Below are 17,990 nucleotides of genomic sequence, written 5' to 3' on the forward strand. Positions count from 1 at the left end.
ATACCTAGTAAACTTATTCCATTGGTTCCATTTATAGGAGCTGGAGCAGAGGGAGGAGCTGTCGTAATTGGTATGCTTGGAGCAACGAAAGGTGTAGATATGGCATTCGATGTGGCAGGCACAGCCGATGATATTAGGGCATCACTCGCCGGAACAGACGCCGCACTTCGAGAGTCAGCCACAGTAACGGGCGGAACAGATGCAGCACTCGGACGGACAGATGCAGACATTCTGTTAACAGTTGCGCGTTGTTTGGGAACTTTTTTAGTCTTGTCCTTCTTTTTCTTTTGACCATTTCCTTTTGCTTCTCCCATGGTTGCTTTGCCCCTAGAAGATTCCCCTTCTCTGGCGGAACGATCAAAATCGTTTTCGACATCCGATAGTTTACTCGTTTCAAGACAGTTGTCATCGAAATCTGGAAGGAGATGTTCAAACATAGGACTTAAAAAGGTTTACACATTGATCAACTGAACTCTCACTTTCTAAGAAATCATCAAGATTCCCAAAAATATCGTTTCCGCCGGACATTCTTTTGCTTAATTTGTTCTTTCGTGTTCGTACTTGCTGTTGCAATGTTTTCTGTTGTTCAATGCGCTTGAATGGCGTATGTAAAGTTGACAGTTAACGTTCAAGCGTGGTAAACAATTCGTCAAGGAATATGGAGTACAACTAGGTAAGGTCACGACAGAATTGTTTTGTTTACTTTACAACTTCAATACATCAGTAAATAGTTCAGAGTTATTCAAGGGGTCAAATGCGATTTACCTACGGTGGAACGGCTTGCAATGAGCAATCAACTACAAAAATTACTGAATAGTTGCCGTTTATGTGGTGCAGAAACTCCAGATAAGATACCCATCTTGGAAGAAGACGAAGAATTGTATGGAGATGTTGCCCCCTTGTGGAAAAAAATAGAAGAATGTGTAGGGATACTGGTAAGGATAATCTTTCGACAGTTTATTTACGACCGGTTCTGGTAGTATATTTCTTTAAATCATTTTACTCCACTGTTTTAGGTTTGCAAAAATGATCAAATGCCAAAGGAAATCTGCTTGCAATGCATCGACAAGCTGAATGATTTCTACGAATATCGCGCAGTGTGTGCAGCTACCAACATCCAAATGCGTGCTATTCTGAACTCAGCACCCGAAGACGCTGCCAGAATTTTGGTAAAAACCATTTGACGATTCAGAAGCATGCTCCATGTTAACTCGTTTTTAATTTCAGATGAAAAATGAACCCACCGAAGTCACGGTATTGTCTGGGAGTGAAGAATGTGTGAACGAAGGAGCACAAGCGTGTACCACGGAGGATGATACAGATACAGATACGCATGATTATTTTTGCGATCGACTCTCCACTGCAAACAACATGGAAGAAAACCCTGATACTCGATCTCGTCGCGCCACCTCAAATGACGATAGAGAGCGAATTGTGCGTGCATATGAAAATGGGCACATGATAAAGAAAATTGCCGAAATGTTCAATTTTAAGCGCACGACCGTTGGTGGTATTATTCAAAAATACATAAAAACTGGGATCACCCATGCAACAGTACCACGATCTTTGAGAAAACTAACTCCAGAGCAAGCGGAGACTGTCAAACAGTGGCGTATAGCGGATCGCACTTTATCCGAAAGGAAGCTGGCCAGCAAAATAAGCGAAGTGTTTGGTGTAAAGGTTACCTCAACAACAGTTCGCAGGATAATCGAGCCTCGAAAGCATTATAAAAAAAAGACTGAGCGAAAGGTACGAAACGTGTTATTTTTAAATTTTAATTCCACTATCATGATAAACCGTCTTTGGTTTTAGAAGAAAACAGAGCCCACAGAAGTCCCGATGTTGTCTGGGAGTGAAACTTGTGTGAATGGAGGAGCACAAGCGTGTACCAAGGAGGATGATGATGCTGCTACAAAGCATTTTCTTGGCGATCGACTTTCTACTGCAGAAAACGTGAAAGAAAAACCTAAAGCTCGAACTCATCTCGTAACCTCAAATGGTGATAGAGAGCTAATTGTGCGGGCATTCGAAAGTGGTTATATGATAAAGGAAATTGCTGAAATTTTCAATTTTAAGCGCTCGACCGTTGGTGGTATCGTTCAAAAATACAAGCGAACAGGGATCTCTCATGCAACAGAAAGACGTATACCATGTACGAAAAAACTAACTCCAGAGCAAGCGGAGAGTGTTAAACAGTGGCATACAGCGGATCGCACCTTAACCTACAAGAAGCTGGCCAGCAAAGTAAACGAAGTGTTTGGTGTAAAGGTTGCCCCAATCACAATTTGCCGGGTAATGAAGCCTCGATGGCATCGTAAAAGTAAACCTAAGCGAGCGGTACGAAAGGTTTGAGCATTCAATAGCAATTCGACTGTTATGAAAAATCGTTTTTGATTTCAGAAGAAAACAGAGCCTACAGAAGTCCCAATGTTGTCTAGGAGTGAGGCTTGTGTGAACGGAGGAGCACAAGCGTGTACCACGGAGGGTGACGATGCAGCTACAAAGCCTTTTCTTGGCGATCGACTTCCTACTGCAGAAAACGTGGAAGAAAAACCTAAATTGTGCGGGCATACGAAAGTGGATACATGATAAAGGAAATTGCTGAAATTTTCAATTTAAAACGCACGACGGTGTCTGGCATCATTCAAAAATACAAGCAAACTGGGTTCTCACATGCAACAAAACGACATGTACCATGTATGAAAAAACTAACTCCAGAGCTAGCAGAGAGTGTGAAACAGTGGCATGTAGCGGATCGCACCTTAACCTACAAAGCTGGCCAGCAAAATAAGCGAAGTGTTTGGAGTGAAGGTTACCCCAACCACGGTTTATCGCATAGTAAAGTCTGAGAAGACGTTATAAAAGCAACACTAAACGAACGAAAGGTATTTGAGAATAAAATTCATGCCAAACCTGTGTTAACTTATTATTTTTTATTTTCAAGCGGACAGAGTAATCATGCCTTCAAAACTAGATGAAATCTTATGCTTGCAGTACGGGCAGTGACCAATGGAAATGGTAAAAAACTGTTTACTTTCTCGCTGCGTCGAAAACCACTGAAACGAATTAATTTAAACTAGAATTATACACAAAAGCTATGACCTTAACAAAACCTAACATTCAGCTTCTTACCTCTTTCAAACAGTCTATATGAAATATAGATGAACATTTATCATTGTCACACGATATGATGGGAATGCGATTTTGGTCATCCCGATAGCCCATGCAGATGCCACAGTTTTCTTCGTTATTCGTGCCATCGTCTACTTGATCGGTAGGTCGCATAGGAAAAGCAATAATGTCGAAGATGCGCAGCAGGTTTGTATAGACATTGCACTCCGGGTCCCACTCGTCTTGCTTTTCGTTATATATTTCCCGAAGATCTGCAACTTGCTTCGTGGGACCAATAAATACTAAGTCCACAGCTTCTGGCTGTAGAGGATGAAGGGATATTTTTAAAAATACCTTCTGATTGTACTTGAACACCCTATACGTTGTCTTTGTATCGATGCGCATAGGGAGTACGACGTAGCAAAGCTCATCGATCGTGTTAAGGTTGTTGTAAAATTCCTCCAGTTGATCAAGCATATCCATAAACACTTGCACATGGCGGTGGATGGTAGTTTGTCGTTTAAAAATTTCCGTAACGGCCAGTTCAGGAAGCGTATAGTTTATCACTTTAAACTGCTCCTCTACTGTGCGTTGAAGGGCGAGAGAGTGCGTGTTAGCAGCATCGAACCCAGTAATTTCTATTCGCGTAAGGTTCTTATCAAATGAAACATTCAAACCGTAATCTTGTTGTATCGATAATATTTGCAATGCCACGTTCGACAAACAGACTGATTCTTGTTGCGTGGGAGAGTTAGCAATGGAGTTATGTTTGGATAAAAGTTGATCCAATGATTCGAAAAGTGCTACGACAAAAGCATCTACTTCGACGATCGATGAAAGATTTGAACAAGCGTTTATCTCGGAGCTTCCGCGAAATATCCTGGTACGATGGTTCTCGGTGTTTGGAAATTGTGGAAAGTGGAGTTCCAACTTGAAAATCTGCAAATAAAGAACATTGGTAGCTACTTTATCTAAACATGCGCATGTAAATAGTTCAAGCATCAGATCTCAGTTTACCTGTTTATAGAATCCTACAAAACGGAATGGCTTTACTTGTACCAAGAGCGGATTCTTCGACAAAAACAGCTCCATACTTTTTCGTTAAAATGCGTGAACATACAGTATAGCTTCGGGACGTACATAAAAATAAACTAAACTGTGTTTATGGCCTAAATTTAAAACATTTTTTGTTGTTTATTTTGACTTTTCGAAAGACGTGTTTTTAAAGCCGAGCATGAAAGACCGTCAGCTACACACACATTCACACACAAAACCGGCTGCATTGCTGTCAGTAAGTTCGAGGAAACTACAGAAAAGAAACAACCACCTCACTGGAACGTTCTACGCTCAAAAATGGATACGAAGGAAGTCACATTTATCATAAAATGGAGTGGAAAAGAGTATCCGATTGAAGATCTTACCGAGCATGATACGGTTGCGGTGCTCAAGCATGAGATTTGCAAAAAAACACAGGTTCGCCCCGAGCGACAAAAGCTGCTAAATCTGAAGCACAAAGGTACGTAGGAAGCAACACAATGCCAAAAACCTGCAATTGACTCGTGGTGAATGTTATGATGGGCTGTAACATTATATTCGCATGAATGGCAATTCTTACAGGAAAGCCGGTCACCGACGATATCAGGCTTGGAGCTTTGGAGCTGAAAGCAAACTTCAAAGTAATGATGGTAAGACCCGCCGGAAGTTTTTCAGTGCCAACATGGAGCAAAACATTGTGAAATTTGTAAAATGTTTATTTTAATAGGTTGGATCCCTTGAGGCAGATATCATAGAGGCTTCTTCAAGACCAACGGACATTGGCCGTGTCGTGAACGATCTGGACAATGAAGACGAAGATAATGTGCCGTTGGAAAACAAGGAAGTCTATCTGGCCAAGATAAATAAGCGAATTAAAGATTATACCATCAAGGAGCTTAATCCACCTCGTGAAGGCAAAAGATTGCTCGTGCTGGATATCGATTACACGATATTTGATCATCGTTCCGTTGCGGAAAATGGTAAGCTACTAAAGTGTGAAGAACTCGATGATAAACTTACCTGTACTTCTGAACGTTACAGGAGCTGAGCTGATGAGACCTTATTTGCACGAATTTTTAACGGCCGCTTATGAGCACTACGACATTGCAATATGGTCTGCAACCTCAATGAGATGGATAGTGGAAAAAATGAAACTACTCGGTGTAACCGACGAATCCCGCGACTACAAGCTGGTGTTTATGTTGGACGATGCTGCCATGATAACAGTATTATGTCCGCTGCGAGGTGTCATTGAGGTGAAACCATTGGGCGTAATTTGGGGCAAGTATAGCCAATACTCGTCGAAAAACACTATAATGTTTGACGATTTGCGTCGAAACTTTCTCATGAATCCGAAGTCAGGCTTGCGCATTAAACCGTTCTCCGAGGCGCATGTAAATCGGCACAAGGATAAGGAGCTTCCAAAGCTGGCTAAATATCTAAGAGCCATTGCCGAACACTGTGATGATTTTGATACTCTGAATCACAAAAAGTGGGAAGAGTATTTGTCCAAGAAGAGTGCTGATTAAAATATGAACAAGATAGTAGTTATATTACCAGTCTATAAGAATCTATAAGCAAGCCGAAAAGGCGTTGGTTCATAGCGATCTAATAAATGCAAACTTCCACTTGTAATTGAATCAAAATGACCCTATTTAACGGTTTGAATGGAGATAGTAAGTGCATGCATAATATTACTATTCTTTAGATACTTATCGTTTACTCTGAATCATTACTCCAGAGACTCGATATTCTTTTATATCATTTTCATTACATGCGACAGTTACTTAAAATATTTAAAAATAGATATTTTCGGAAGTAGTACAATTTTTCGAAAATTAAACGTCACATAAATGACATAAGTTTTTTTGTTTACGTACGGAATAGTGATGGGGAATGATAGGAAATATACGGATCTTGGTTCATGGAGAAAAGGAACGGGAAAGAAAAATAAGTAAAAGAGGCGGCCCAGCTTGTTCAGAATTATTCTCTGCACTCTACTTTGCTCTACAGTACATATTATTTTAAAGCATTTCGACCTACCAACCAATAATACCAACGACTATACATGAGAATGGTTCATAAATTTACACCACCAAAGGCTCGATTCTTCGAATGCATATGATTAAATCGTACATCAGAGATATAAATAAAGGTCAATGACGTCAAACATTGCTGGTACAACATTAACTCGTTCATCCTACACTCGTTTGCTGGTAAACGCATTGTACCAAGTATAAGCAAAAAGACAGGCAAATATTTCACAATAATAGTTCTAGGGTGCATGAGAAATATCATGTTCTACTGCTTTGTCTCCTGAGATGCTAAAAAAGTACTTGTTTGAAAGCGTCCTCTTCCAAAACTAGTGATGGATTCCAACAGTAAGATTATTGAAAAAAAAAATTCCTGTTGTAACACATTTAGTTAGATTAGCAAAATTGATTAAACGAAGAAAAGTGTTTGTTGCTAACCAAGATCATTTTCCTTCCATTATTTAGATGTTGATAGTGATGTGCATATCGTATAATGTTTGAGTTAACCAAGAGATAAAACGTGCACCGTCGACTTTCTCGGCACGACCTGTCAAAACTCCAAGCAAAAAGAAAACAACACATGAAAAATCGTAAAAAAAATTACTAACCGCGGCGAGAAACGCGGATACAAAACGACGCGGACTGTGATCTTGTTTACTTTTTGCATGGGACAAAATGTGCCGAGAAAGATGACAGATAGCATCGTTATCTCATAACAATAACTTAAGCATATCTAGCAATGATGTTTTTCATTGACCATTAACACTTTGACGTCCGTACGATTCATGGTGCTTACAACGCTTTACGACATGCGCGTTTGTACCAGTCCCTTCGCGTGTGACTGGCCTGTTTATGCCCTCTCTTTCGTTCTGCATTTGAACATTCTTCTTCTTCTTCTTTCGCTATGCGAGTCGGGGTATATCCTCCTACGCTAAGTCGAACGTTTGTTCCCTTACTCGTAATCAGAGGCGTACCGACTCTGTCCGAACTCCTATGAAGGGGCTCGTCCTTTAGGACCGGCTAATAATAGCCATATGTCCACCCGCCGGCCACGGAAGGGATAATTCCTTCCGTTGTCAGGACACAAGAACTCGTGGTCCGCTTGATTGACTCAAACAGAACGAGATGTGCGGCAGCTAGGATTTTTCTGACCTGAGCTCCAGCTCGGGGTGACCACGCGGTCGTGCCGTAACCTTACTTTTCCGCTAACCCTTTCAGGAAACTTGTGCACTGCTAACATCCGCTCTGATGCACTGCCGAACTGGAACTGATTTGAACATTCGTACGTACAGTAATACCCTTATTAGACAAGGAATGTATCTGTCATATTTTTCCATCCTTTTACTGTCAAAGTAGGCTCTGGCAGGGCGTTTGACATATAAATGATGACCGCTCGTGTAATAACGCAAAGTTCCACAAAATGGGTTTTGCAGTTATTTGATCATTTTCATGTTTGAATTTAGCGTATTGTTCATCCTAGAGTAACGAACAAAATCCGTTGCAAACAACAAAGCAAAAAGTAAACAAATCGCCACTTTGACATATAAATGCCAGTCGAAATAAAATCGGAACCGGTCATGCCTGATTCCGATTTTGAGGAAGGAATGTATCTGTCAATAGCGTTTGGCAGATAACTTCTGGAAAAATATGACAGATACATTCCTTGTCTAATAAGGGTATAACGCGCCCTGTGGAGTTTGTTTACCATCCATTTGACGGTTGTTTACATCCAATATTATGTGACCGCTGTCAAATGAAAGTGTTGACATTACTCCAAAATGATGTGGTCGGCTGGAAATCGATACGATTTTTCGACACCGTGCGGTGTTGCCAGACAACAAAGTCGAGTCTCAAACGATCGCAGCTTTCACTCGACGCTTACTGTCAAACGGCCTTTGAAATTGACAGCTACAATCGTGTAACTTGCTGTTCAAACTCTGCAATATCATTGATTGTGTATGGCTCAACAATGACAAAATGCATTAGAGTTAAAACAATACAGTTAGAGCGCAAAACTGCCATACATTTTTTTATGCCAGCCCTCAAAAAAATCAGTATAATGAGTTCAATGCCTGCAACGTATGCTGGGATTTTGCTTTCCCACTTACGTCATTACGAGGAACTACTGTGATCCGAACCCAGTTTAAAGCGAATGTGCTGTATTTCGTGACCAAATGGTGAAGCTGGTAGTCTGCTTGCATTACCATCGTGAAAAACGCCATAGAAAAGACAACATGCAATAATTATCATTCTTTACGATGTGTTACGTTTGAAGCGCGAACGTGGTTTTTGAAAAGGAATTTATATCACTAGAAAGCATTGTTGGTGCATTACAAACGAGGCTGGTCAAGTGTGCACAGAAAAAGTTAAGAAAATTCACATACCATTTCCAGAGATTGCAAGCCTCGTTCCGCTACGAGGAATGACATGAACCTACTGGGTGCTAAAAAGAATTCTCGACACTAGATTGGAAAAGCTAGCTTTGGTGAACCGTCGAGTGGTTGAAAAACATACAATTTCCCTTTAACTCGCAGGTGAATTTCAATGAAAATACTCAGATGATCACCAGTGTTTAGTGGCACGTTTGCAGTTCATTTCCGATTCTCAAAGGATCTGTGTTGTCTTCTAAAATGGAGCGGTTTGCGATCAATATTCTCCACCAAAAAATACAGAACATTTGTCGACTGTGCGGTGTGGACAATCCAGACAAGCTACCCATTATTGATGAAGATGAAGTGATTTGTTTAGACGACGATGAAACTTCGTTGGTGAAAAAGATAGAAGAGTGTGTAGGATTAAAGGTATGCGAAATCCGACTACAGTTTGGTACTGGTTCCTCTAGTGTATAATTTATGTTGCCCTGCTTTTAGGTTTACAAAAATGATCAAATGCCGCAGCAAATCTGTACACTATGTATCGATAAGGTGAACGATTTCTATGAATATCGCTCGATGTGCGCCGCGACCAACATCCAAACGCGTACCATTCTGAATTTACCCATCGTTGAGCCTACTAGTGTTTTGGTAAGTATAACCATGGGCCAGCTCGAATACATATGCGGCTCACGGCATTTTGTTTTAGTTGCAGATTAAAGCAGAACCCACAGAAGTACCGGCAACCGTATCTGAGCCACCCGTAACGTCTTCTGATAGCAAAACAAATGTGAAAAGAGGAGCAAAAACGCGGGCCCGTAAGAATGATGATGTAGATACGAAGGACTTTCTTGGTGTGTCCACTGAAAAACGGATCAAGACAGAACATGCTTGCCAGTATTGTAACAATGTGTTCGACACTAGTTCGGATTTGGAACGACATCTCGTGCTGAAACATACTCCATTGATACGGAAATATGGATGCGGTACGTGCTGCGAATTATTCGATACCGCTACAGAGTACAAGGACCATAACCTTTGGCACAAGCTGACGCGGACTCCATATTATTGTTTCCGATGCAAGCGAAAGTTTGTGAAATCTGGCACCTTAAACAAGTGAGTATCTTGGAGCACTGTATTAAAATTGTTCTAGTAAATTATGTTACTTCATTTACACCTTGCAGGCACTTACTTCTGAACGCTTGTTCACGGGTGGGAAGAAAATCTAAAATCACCCTTGTTCCCGACCTGCGCTGCAAGCTGTGCAACAAGGTATTCAAAACTCAGAATCTCTATGAATGGCACGGTTGTTTCTTGCGAGCCCGTTCCAACTGTCCCAAGTGTGGGAAATATTTCTTGAAAAAAAATCTGCTTACCCGTCACTACATGGCTTACTGCATCGCAAGTCTTCCTGCGCTGGATCCGTCGTTGCTGGTTAAAGAAGAACCAATACCACCTATTTCGGATGGTCTAGGTGCGTTAGTTTCTCCGACAGCGGCGATGGGTAAGGAAGTGAGAAGAAGGGGCCGTCCACCGGGTCCTGTGGCGCAGAACCGGATGTTGGAGGAAATGAAAGAAGAATCCACCGAGCTACCGTTTCCACCATTACTGGATCTTCCAGAGTTGAAGTTGGAAAATACTTCCGTCGATGGAAATCAATCTGGCCAGACACCGGATGCTGGGAATGCTGAAGGCGAGAGTCGAAAACGGTCAAAAGTAACCTTTGAACAGGAAGCCGATAGAATAAACTCGCTTCTACGCACCGGAGCCGAGGTGAATGAAAATTCAGATTTAGCCGAAATTAGTTCAATGCTAACGTCGGTGAACGAGGCCATCGCTACGATTTCGAATGTGAGGAAAAAGAAAAAGAATAAGCATCTGGCAACATCCTCTGTGGCAGAGAAAAAATCCGCGACCCCCACTGTGGGGGCTGAACCGCCTATGGTAATGCTTTCAATGGCAAATATCAAACCCGAAGTATGTGAAAATAGTAGTCTCCCCCAGGAGGCACTCGCCGCACCAATGGAAGTAAACGAACAAAACGACTCAAATACCATAACAACGAACATGGATGGCAATGAGGATGTGGAAAGTAACGTTGACAACGCAGAAGGCACCAATGAAGAAGATGATTTTGCTGGATACGATGACAACGAGACTAACGAAAATATGGACAGGGATGATAGTGGACCAGAAATTGACGAAACAACGTGCTCCGCCAATGACAACCAAGGGGAGGCTGTACCCAGTAATTCCCAGGTGGAAGAAACAACCGGCGATGCCACGGAAACTTTGTCGCCTAGAGTGCAAGTCAAACAAGAGCCTATAGCTTATCATTCTGAATCGGAGGCAGATGCTGGTGACTACGAAATGGCTATGTCATGCCTTGCAATCAAACAGGAAAATATCGAAGAGGATAGCGCCACGGTACGGAACGCAGCGGTAGACGCCCCTCGCCAGAGCGTGCGAAAGAACCCTCAGAATGGCTCCTCCTCCTATCAAGCACTTCGTATAAAGATAAAAAAAGAGAAAGGCTTACTCAATGCAACGGTTGTTGGACAAGAACCGGATCCTATCGAAACACCTCCAGCGCCAGATGCTACCGAGCCGCCGGAGCGTTGCACAGTCGTATCGAAGCAGCAAAAGAAACCTACGAAAAAAGCAAACGCACCCAATCATTTCAAAATTCGCCCTATGCGCATGAGGCCTGCGCCTATCGAAGAGACGGAAGAAGTTATCATCAAACAAGAACGACTTGATTCGGATGGGTATCCCGACCACAACCAGGAGCACGAGAAGGACGATGCACCACAAGCCCAGGAGGAACCATTTGGTGGTGTTTGTGTTAAGCAGGAGCCACTCGACTCCTTGTCTGTACATTCCAACCTTGACCACTCGATTCCGAATCGGTCTTCGCATGAACTAAATGCCGACGAGGACAATGATGAGCCAGAAATAGCTTTTGACGGAATACGTATCAAACGTGAGCGCAATGAAGAGAGAGCCATGACAATGTGGCCCGCTGCAGCTAGCAATGGTATCGGTGATGAACAAATGCCCACACCAGGTAATGTGGTGAACGAAGCAGAGCATGCTCGATCTGGCATCCATAAACGGCCGGTGGGTTCCAGCAGCGCAAGTGGTTCAGCCGGTTCAGCAAATCGTAAGTCGAGTAAAAGGATAAACCCATTTGCGTTGCTGAAACAGAAATCTTTAGCTATGGCGAACGCACCCGAATTACTACCCAGCGAACAATCCGATCCAAATGTGGACAAGCTATCGTTGCCAGTTATAGCGCAGGTTGCGTCAATCGATCCAGACGATCGTTTAATGGAATCATCGGATTCAAATTCTTTCGATGGACCAGTTGCTGGCAACAAGGCAGCGTATACTCCCACGCAAGCTTCAGAAGAAAACGAACCGAATAAAGAAATTCAGGCCACTTCGGCCGCCTCTGATACTGCACTGCTAGAATCTTCCTTATCCGGTACGAAGTCCACAACGGTGGAAAACGTCGTTGCTCAGCGGGTGTTTACTGAACTGAGAATCGCCTCTGTGACAACGGTTCAAGAACAGGTAGCCTTGGCTGGGGAAACGAGTGGCGATGTGTCTGCTGAAGTAGGTTCTACTACAGGACTCAACCCAACACTCAAGGTAACCACAATGGAACCAACGCTCCCAGACTCAACGGAAAATTGTATAACTTCAAAGGTTCACGACTCAACGCTACCTGGTGTTGTGGATGAACATACTGCATGCAGCTTAGAGGATGTAGTAATGGAACCAGTTGAACCCGTCATCGAACCCTCTGAAAGGTCGTCGGAAAAACAGGATGGGGTGAATACGAAAATACCACTTTATAAAAAAGCCGAACAAAAGCCAGTAGATTCCGATGAACCAAAATTGAATACTTCTAATTCCGCTGACTCCTCTAATCTCTTCACTGAAAAAGAAGCCCATCAAGCAACTCTTTCTAAAGACATGTATCAACAGACTACGTGTTCTGATGCAGGCAAGTTAGCTACTCTAAGTCCCTCGGAACCCTCTAGGTGCTCGATGGAACAAGAAGATTGTACAAACAAGAATGAAGCACTCTGCAATCAGATCGATCAACAAGGTTGCTCCTATGAGGGAAAGTTGAATACTACACCTTCAACCGAATCCCGTAGGTGCTTGATGGATGAGGAAGAGGATGGCACAAATAAGGATAAACGTGTTTGTAAAGATACGGATCGACCAGGGTGCTCTAATGAGGGACTATTAAGCACTTCAACTTTGTCCGTAGAAGAGTTGGGTAAACCGGCGCCAGAACAGGAAATGCAAGACATTGAAATGGTTACCTCAACAAAGCAAACCACGGAAGGGAAAACGTACACGTCCAATGATGTTGAACAAGTTGTAGGGGCGCATAATACGTTTTCTTCTGAAGATCATGAAAATGCCAACGTAGAAACGCTGAAATCGTAAATGAGTTAGTATTTAAGCTGTAGCAAGTACACTACCTTAAGACCTGATCATGCAAAAGTGTAACATTTCATGAAAGACAGAGGTAAACGTCGAAGAGTATTTCGTATGGGTGTTTTGCGCAAATAACTCACTGCAGTGATGTGTGGCAAATACAGTTCAGTAGTGAACTAACATTTGAAAAATCTAATCTGTATATAGCAAACATATATAATAAAAAACAACTATTTTAAATTTCTATGTTCCACGTCATGTCGATGTATAAATAATTGTAATTGAGTGAATATATATCTTGAATAAATCAACTTACGTCGTATAAGAACAAATTGTTATGGGCTGCAGTATTATGTATATCCATGATAGCCAAAAGTAACCCAGTTGGTTGCTACTGGCAACGATAATGTAGTTTTGCTGTTTAACACTTTCTGTCATGGCTAACATTAGTGGTGTGTGGACTATGATTACCCGTAATGATATATTGGAGCTCGAAAGACGGTGTTTGGAACAAATCCGTGAGGATGTCCTGTACACCGTGAGAAACGATGCCAAGCTACGAGCAGCGCTATCATCTAAAACTTATGAAGACTTCAAGTAAGCTTTTTCACCTTTTCCGTTCGTTCAACAAGAATCGCCGTAGCCCAACGTCTCAAGATAGTTTGAGTGTAATGCACATTTGTTTGCACAACAATTGTCTCTTGCAGGAACATCGTCGATTCGGCACATCTGACACCGCTAAGCGCGAGTGATAAAAAGAACGCAAAAACGAAGCACCGTATATGGAATAATGCAACAAGGCCGGAGTAGTATTATGAAATCAGAATATCAATAAAGTTATTGTTAACTTATAGATAGAGATTAAAATATGGTTAGCTACATTTTAGTCTAGCGTGAAAATTCTTTTGGAAATATCGTCTACCAGCCAGTCGATGGCTTCCACTAGTTTACCACCGGTTACGGCACTGACGCTCTGTATCGACCAGTGGTGGGTTTCGATCTTATCTAACTCCAGAATGTCCTTGATTTCATTTCCTGTCAACGCTCCCGGTAGATCCTGCTTGTTGGCCATTACCAGAAGCGTGGCACCAGCTAGTCGCTCTTCCTGCAGCAATACCATGAGCTCCTCCCGGCATGATTCCATACGCATCCGATCGGTGCTATCGACAACCCAAATGAGCCCATCGGTGCACTCAAAGTAGTTACGCCAGTAGGATCGTAGTGATTTCTGGCCTCCTACATCCCACATATTGAGGACGTAATCGTTATAGTACAGCGTTTTGATATTAAACCCGAGGGTGGGAGATATCTGATCGATTGGCTCCCCGTTGAATCGCTTCAGGATGGTTGTTTTGCCTGCATTATCGAGTCCTCTGTAAGAGAATGGGGGATTAAAATAGTTTTTCATAAATTTTTCACTTTGACCTTACAGCAAGAGTATCCGCATTTCCTTTTCTTTCTGTTTCATTTTCTTAAGAATGGTCAGAAAACCCATGTTGAATTACAACTTCAAGTCACTACTGAATCCGGCAAAATGTTTTGTTTACTTCATTTAAAATGACAAACCTATGAAGAATGTTCGTTGCTCGTTTATAACATCAAGTGGAGTTCAAGCTACATTTGGCACAAGGTTTCAGGCATGTTTCAACGAATCTACAGCATTTTTCAACCCATTCAGTATCAGAGCCCCGCTACACGACCCGAAAACTCAAAAACTTCTCGGCGAGAAGAGGGGAACAACCGAGAAGTTTACGTCAAAAACTTTTCAGCTCCGTGAGCTGAAAACTGCACCCGAGAAGTTTTTGGCAGCTAACCGAAAACTCAAATGCGTCAGAAGAAGAAGACGAAAAAGAAATAAATGTAAACATAACAAATCTCAAAAACAAAATAAACGAACATATGGTGATAAATTTACGTGTTTCTTTTGTAGTTACGGTTAGTTAATATTTTGTTATTTTATAGCTAGAATATCAATTATAAATTCACTATAGATCAGGGGTTCGCAAAGTCCGGCCCACCAACTGATTCCAAAATCTAAAAGTTTCAAAAAGTTTAATGATAAAGATTAAAATATTTTATTCTACCACTTTTTATGTAACTTGAGAACATCAAAATCTTCCTTCTTCATGCGAAGAAAGTTAATTATAGTTTCATTTGCTTGCTCTGCTACAGTATTGTCCAGCAAACGGTTGCCATCTTCTTGCCTCCGCACAATACGCCTGTTGCGTTGTTGCAAGTTTTGGGTACTCAACTCGATGACCCGCGATAGGGTAGTTAGCCACACTTCAACAGATTATCCATCTTTTACTTTTTGTGTGAATTGAAATAAGATCTTGTTTGCTTTGAAGGAAGATTTTTGAGTTAACTGAAAAATCAAAAACAAAAACCTCGTTGCGCCGCAAAGTTTTGAGTTTGCGGCTCGTGTAGCGTGGCTCACAGAATTGGTACCACAAAACGCGGCTACACGAACCGAGAAGATTTTGACGTAAACTTATACGGTTTTTGAGTTCTCGGTTGGAGTTTTCGGTTCGTGTAGCGGCCCGGTCATGCTATAATTTTTGCAAGGATACAAATTTACTAGTGTTGTGCTTAATTAATCTTTTCGCGAGATTCATTCATGTGAATCTTTCATCTAAGATTCATTCAGATGGATTCATGAATCTTTGCGGATTCAAATCTTCAAAGATTAATGAATCTTTCGAAACGTTAATGAATCTTCATGAATTTTTCAAGGATCTGTCACGAATCTCCCCGATTCTTTCATAGGTGTGGATAATGCGACAAAAAAAAACAAAAAAACGGGTCCCTCAACCCATTTTTGGCTGGTGACTTTTCATCAGTTGCTGTGTCTTCAGGATTCATCAATCTCTCGATGAAAGATTCATGAATCCCTTATAAGACAGAGATTCATTCGGATTCATGAATCTGAATCAGATTTAAACAACTTTAAAATTTACACTTGTATGAATCCGGTGAATCCGGTTTGGATAAATCCAGTGCACCGGTGAATCCGGTTCGGACGAATCCGGATGAATCCGGTAACTCCGGTTCGGAAAGAAGTATGAGAACGATGAGCAAATTGTGAAAAGTTTAAGCTCCAGTACCTAAAATGATTTTACTTCGATCTAACTTCATTTTATTTTGGTCCTCAAACAGCAATCAAACTTGAACTTGTGGCGACATACAAAACGGCGGTTTCCCTAAATAAATAGTGACTTCACTCGGGAACCTCCAAAAACTTAACCTTTCATACTAGCTCCATCCCATGGTCAACAATTTCAAAACGCGACAACCGAACATTTCTAGCCGACTTCCACCATCTTTTGGGAGAAAGGAGCACAAATTAAAATCATTCATCGATGCGTAGCGACACGTGGAGTAATATTTTTACTATACCGATACCAGGGTAGCACATGATCTCTGGCAATAATAATGACGTTGGCCGAGTAGGCGATTATCTAAAAACAACAGTTGAAGTATTAATTTGTTCCAAAAATAGTAAAAAGGCCAAAAAATAACAGTCGATTAACAGGACGTCCTACCACCAACGAAAGAAAACAGATAACAGCGGCTTTGGCAAGCTCCTCTCCAAATGGCTCATGCCCGGATTCTTGCAATCGAAGTACTAACAAGCATACCAGCGTTAGCATCAAGCAGACGAACGATAAGATGGAATAAATCACCAGATCGGACTGTAAGGCAAAGATAAGAACACAATCATATATATATATAGTTTGGGAACATATTATGTTTCATTCCATTGATTTACCATAAGCAAATTTCGGTGCTCCTGGTTTCGGTACCACACAAGCAACGACTCACAGCATCCATATCTGCGTAACGAAAAAAGTAGTAGAGTAAATTTATTTTCTCACAGAACCTAAAAACCTTGCAGATTTCAATGATCCTTCATGTTTCGTGCACAAAGTGTTGTGATAGGACCTGACCCGATGGATAAGCTTTGGGCCACTCACTGATAACTCGCCGTTATCAGCTGATGTGGGTTCCTGCTATCCATCGGGGTCAATGCGCAGCGTCCGTCGACCAGTTGCCTTCGGCTGGGGATCGCTAGAGCATCGGGCACGGACGAGCCGCGCGAGGCGTCCGTTTTATGTATCGTCAATTACCGTTAAGTTTTAGGCAAGGACCTGTGTTTTAAAGTGTACGTGATCGTCATAGTAAATATAGTTCTTATGGATAATTATGTAATTTATGTGTACTGATTGAAAAGACCAGAGCTACACGAAAGAACATAAAACAAAGGATTACAGAGAAAGCTAAGTCCAGCCTTACTTCGAAGCCTGTAGATGTGAACGTAACTGTACTAAGAATTAGATACTAACCGAAGTGTTTCATGCGTTTGAAACGTGTGAAGACAGAGTTCACACCGCGTTAGTCCCGAGCGATTTAACCACAGTTCGAGGCAGCCCAAATGTACGTACTTCATCGAGCCCTTGCACAGACAGGGAGATATCAGGCTTTAGTCGATTTGGTGCGAGAAAAGTATGGCATGAATTCAATGTGTTGAACTAACTGTAGTATCCAACGATACTCACCTCAACTCGTCCGTGGAGGCCTGGCAAATGCGACAAATGAACGAATCGCTGTTTTGTCGAGTTTGGTTGAAATTGGTGAAGCTTTCTGCCTGAGATTCCAACGTAGATTTCTGCCCGGCTGTATCTGGCGTAGGATTTACCGGCATTTCAACAACACAAGCCTCAACCGAGTATTCAGATGATTTCAAATCCATCGTTAGGAATCAAATTATTTTACCACCTTACCTACGATCCGATTTTGATTTTGAATTTTGGGGATTATTCAAATTGCTTTGTGAGGAAAAATAATGTGAGGGATTGAAATGAATGCATTTTTTCAACGAGCTTGGTTACTTTGATGGGCATGCCGAAACGAAAGTCTAGGTAGCGTTCAGCTACTTGATGGGCTGAGGTCAAATGTACTGACACTTTATGACTATCTGCAC

General features: G+C 41.8%; 6 protein-coding genes across 6 annotated transcripts; 3 read left to right on the plus strand and 3 right to left on the minus strand.

The window, feature by feature from the left end:
- Nucleotides 1-989: 989 nt before the first annotated feature.
- LOC131294242 (uncharacterized) lies at nucleotides 990-4,203 on the minus strand. The gene is made up of 4 exons (XM_058322286.1): nucleotides 4,129-4,203; nucleotides 3,133-4,050; nucleotides 2,963-3,056; nucleotides 990-1,081 (listed from the first exon to the last, which is right to left on the minus strand). The coding sequence occupies exons 1-4, from the start codon at nucleotides 4,201-4,203 to the stop codon at nucleotides 990-992; spliced, it is 1,179 nt and encodes a 392-aa protein (XP_058178269.1).
- A 214-nt stretch (nucleotides 4,204-4,417) lies between these two features.
- LOC131294854 (ubiquitin-like domain-containing CTD phosphatase 1) lies at nucleotides 4,418-5,795 on the plus strand. Its single transcript, XM_058322906.1, has 4 exons — nucleotides 4,418-4,627; nucleotides 4,729-4,796; nucleotides 4,874-5,126; nucleotides 5,188-5,795. Exons 1-4 carry the CDS (start codon nucleotides 4,465-4,467, stop codon nucleotides 5,673-5,675), a joined length of 972 nt encoding a protein of 323 aa, XP_058178889.1. The 5' UTR covers nucleotides 4,418-4,464; the 3' UTR covers nucleotides 5,676-5,795.
- A 2,945-nt stretch (nucleotides 5,796-8,740) lies between these two features.
- LOC131294243 (uncharacterized) lies at nucleotides 8,741-12,572 on the plus strand. The gene is made up of 5 exons (XM_058322287.1): nucleotides 8,741-8,980; nucleotides 9,050-9,202; nucleotides 9,267-9,667; nucleotides 9,736-12,388; nucleotides 12,504-12,572. Exons 1-5 carry the CDS (start codon nucleotides 8,810-8,812, stop codon nucleotides 12,570-12,572), a joined length of 3,447 nt encoding a protein of 1,148 aa, XP_058178270.1. The 5' UTR covers nucleotides 8,741-8,809.
- Nucleotides 12,573-13,472: 900 nt separating this feature from the next.
- LOC131294244 (uncharacterized) lies at nucleotides 13,473-13,819 on the plus strand. Its single transcript, XM_058322289.1, has 2 exons — nucleotides 13,473-13,606; nucleotides 13,717-13,819. Exons 1-2 carry the CDS (start codon nucleotides 13,473-13,475, stop codon nucleotides 13,817-13,819), a joined length of 237 nt encoding a protein of 78 aa, XP_058178272.1.
- A 69-nt stretch (nucleotides 13,820-13,888) lies between these two features.
- LOC131291189 (ADP-ribosylation factor-like protein 2) lies at nucleotides 13,889-14,504 on the minus strand. The gene is made up of 2 exons (XM_058320384.1): nucleotides 14,440-14,504; nucleotides 13,889-14,382 (listed from the first exon to the last, which is right to left on the minus strand). Exons 1-2 carry the CDS (start codon nucleotides 14,502-14,504, stop codon nucleotides 13,893-13,895), a joined length of 555 nt encoding a protein of 184 aa, XP_058176367.1. The 3' UTR covers nucleotides 13,889-13,892.
- Nucleotides 14,505-16,256: 1,752 nt separating this feature from the next.
- LOC131294245 (E3 ubiquitin-protein ligase MARCHF3-like) lies at nucleotides 16,257-17,759 on the minus strand. Its single transcript, XM_058322290.1, has 6 exons — nucleotides 17,566-17,759; nucleotides 17,353-17,487; nucleotides 16,779-16,842; nucleotides 16,552-16,701; nucleotides 16,406-16,467; nucleotides 16,257-16,329 (listed from the first exon to the last, which is right to left on the minus strand). Exons 1-6 carry the CDS (start codon nucleotides 17,757-17,759, stop codon nucleotides 16,257-16,259), a joined length of 678 nt encoding a protein of 225 aa, XP_058178273.1.
- Between the last annotated feature and the right edge of the window lie 231 nt (nucleotides 17,760-17,990).

Source organism: Anopheles ziemanni, chromosome 2, assembly GCF_943734765.1.
Source record: "Anopheles ziemanni chromosome 2, idAnoZiCoDA_A2_x.2, whole genome shotgun sequence".
Classification (NCBI taxonomy): Eukaryota; Metazoa; Arthropoda; class Insecta; order Diptera; family Culicidae; genus Anopheles; species Anopheles ziemanni.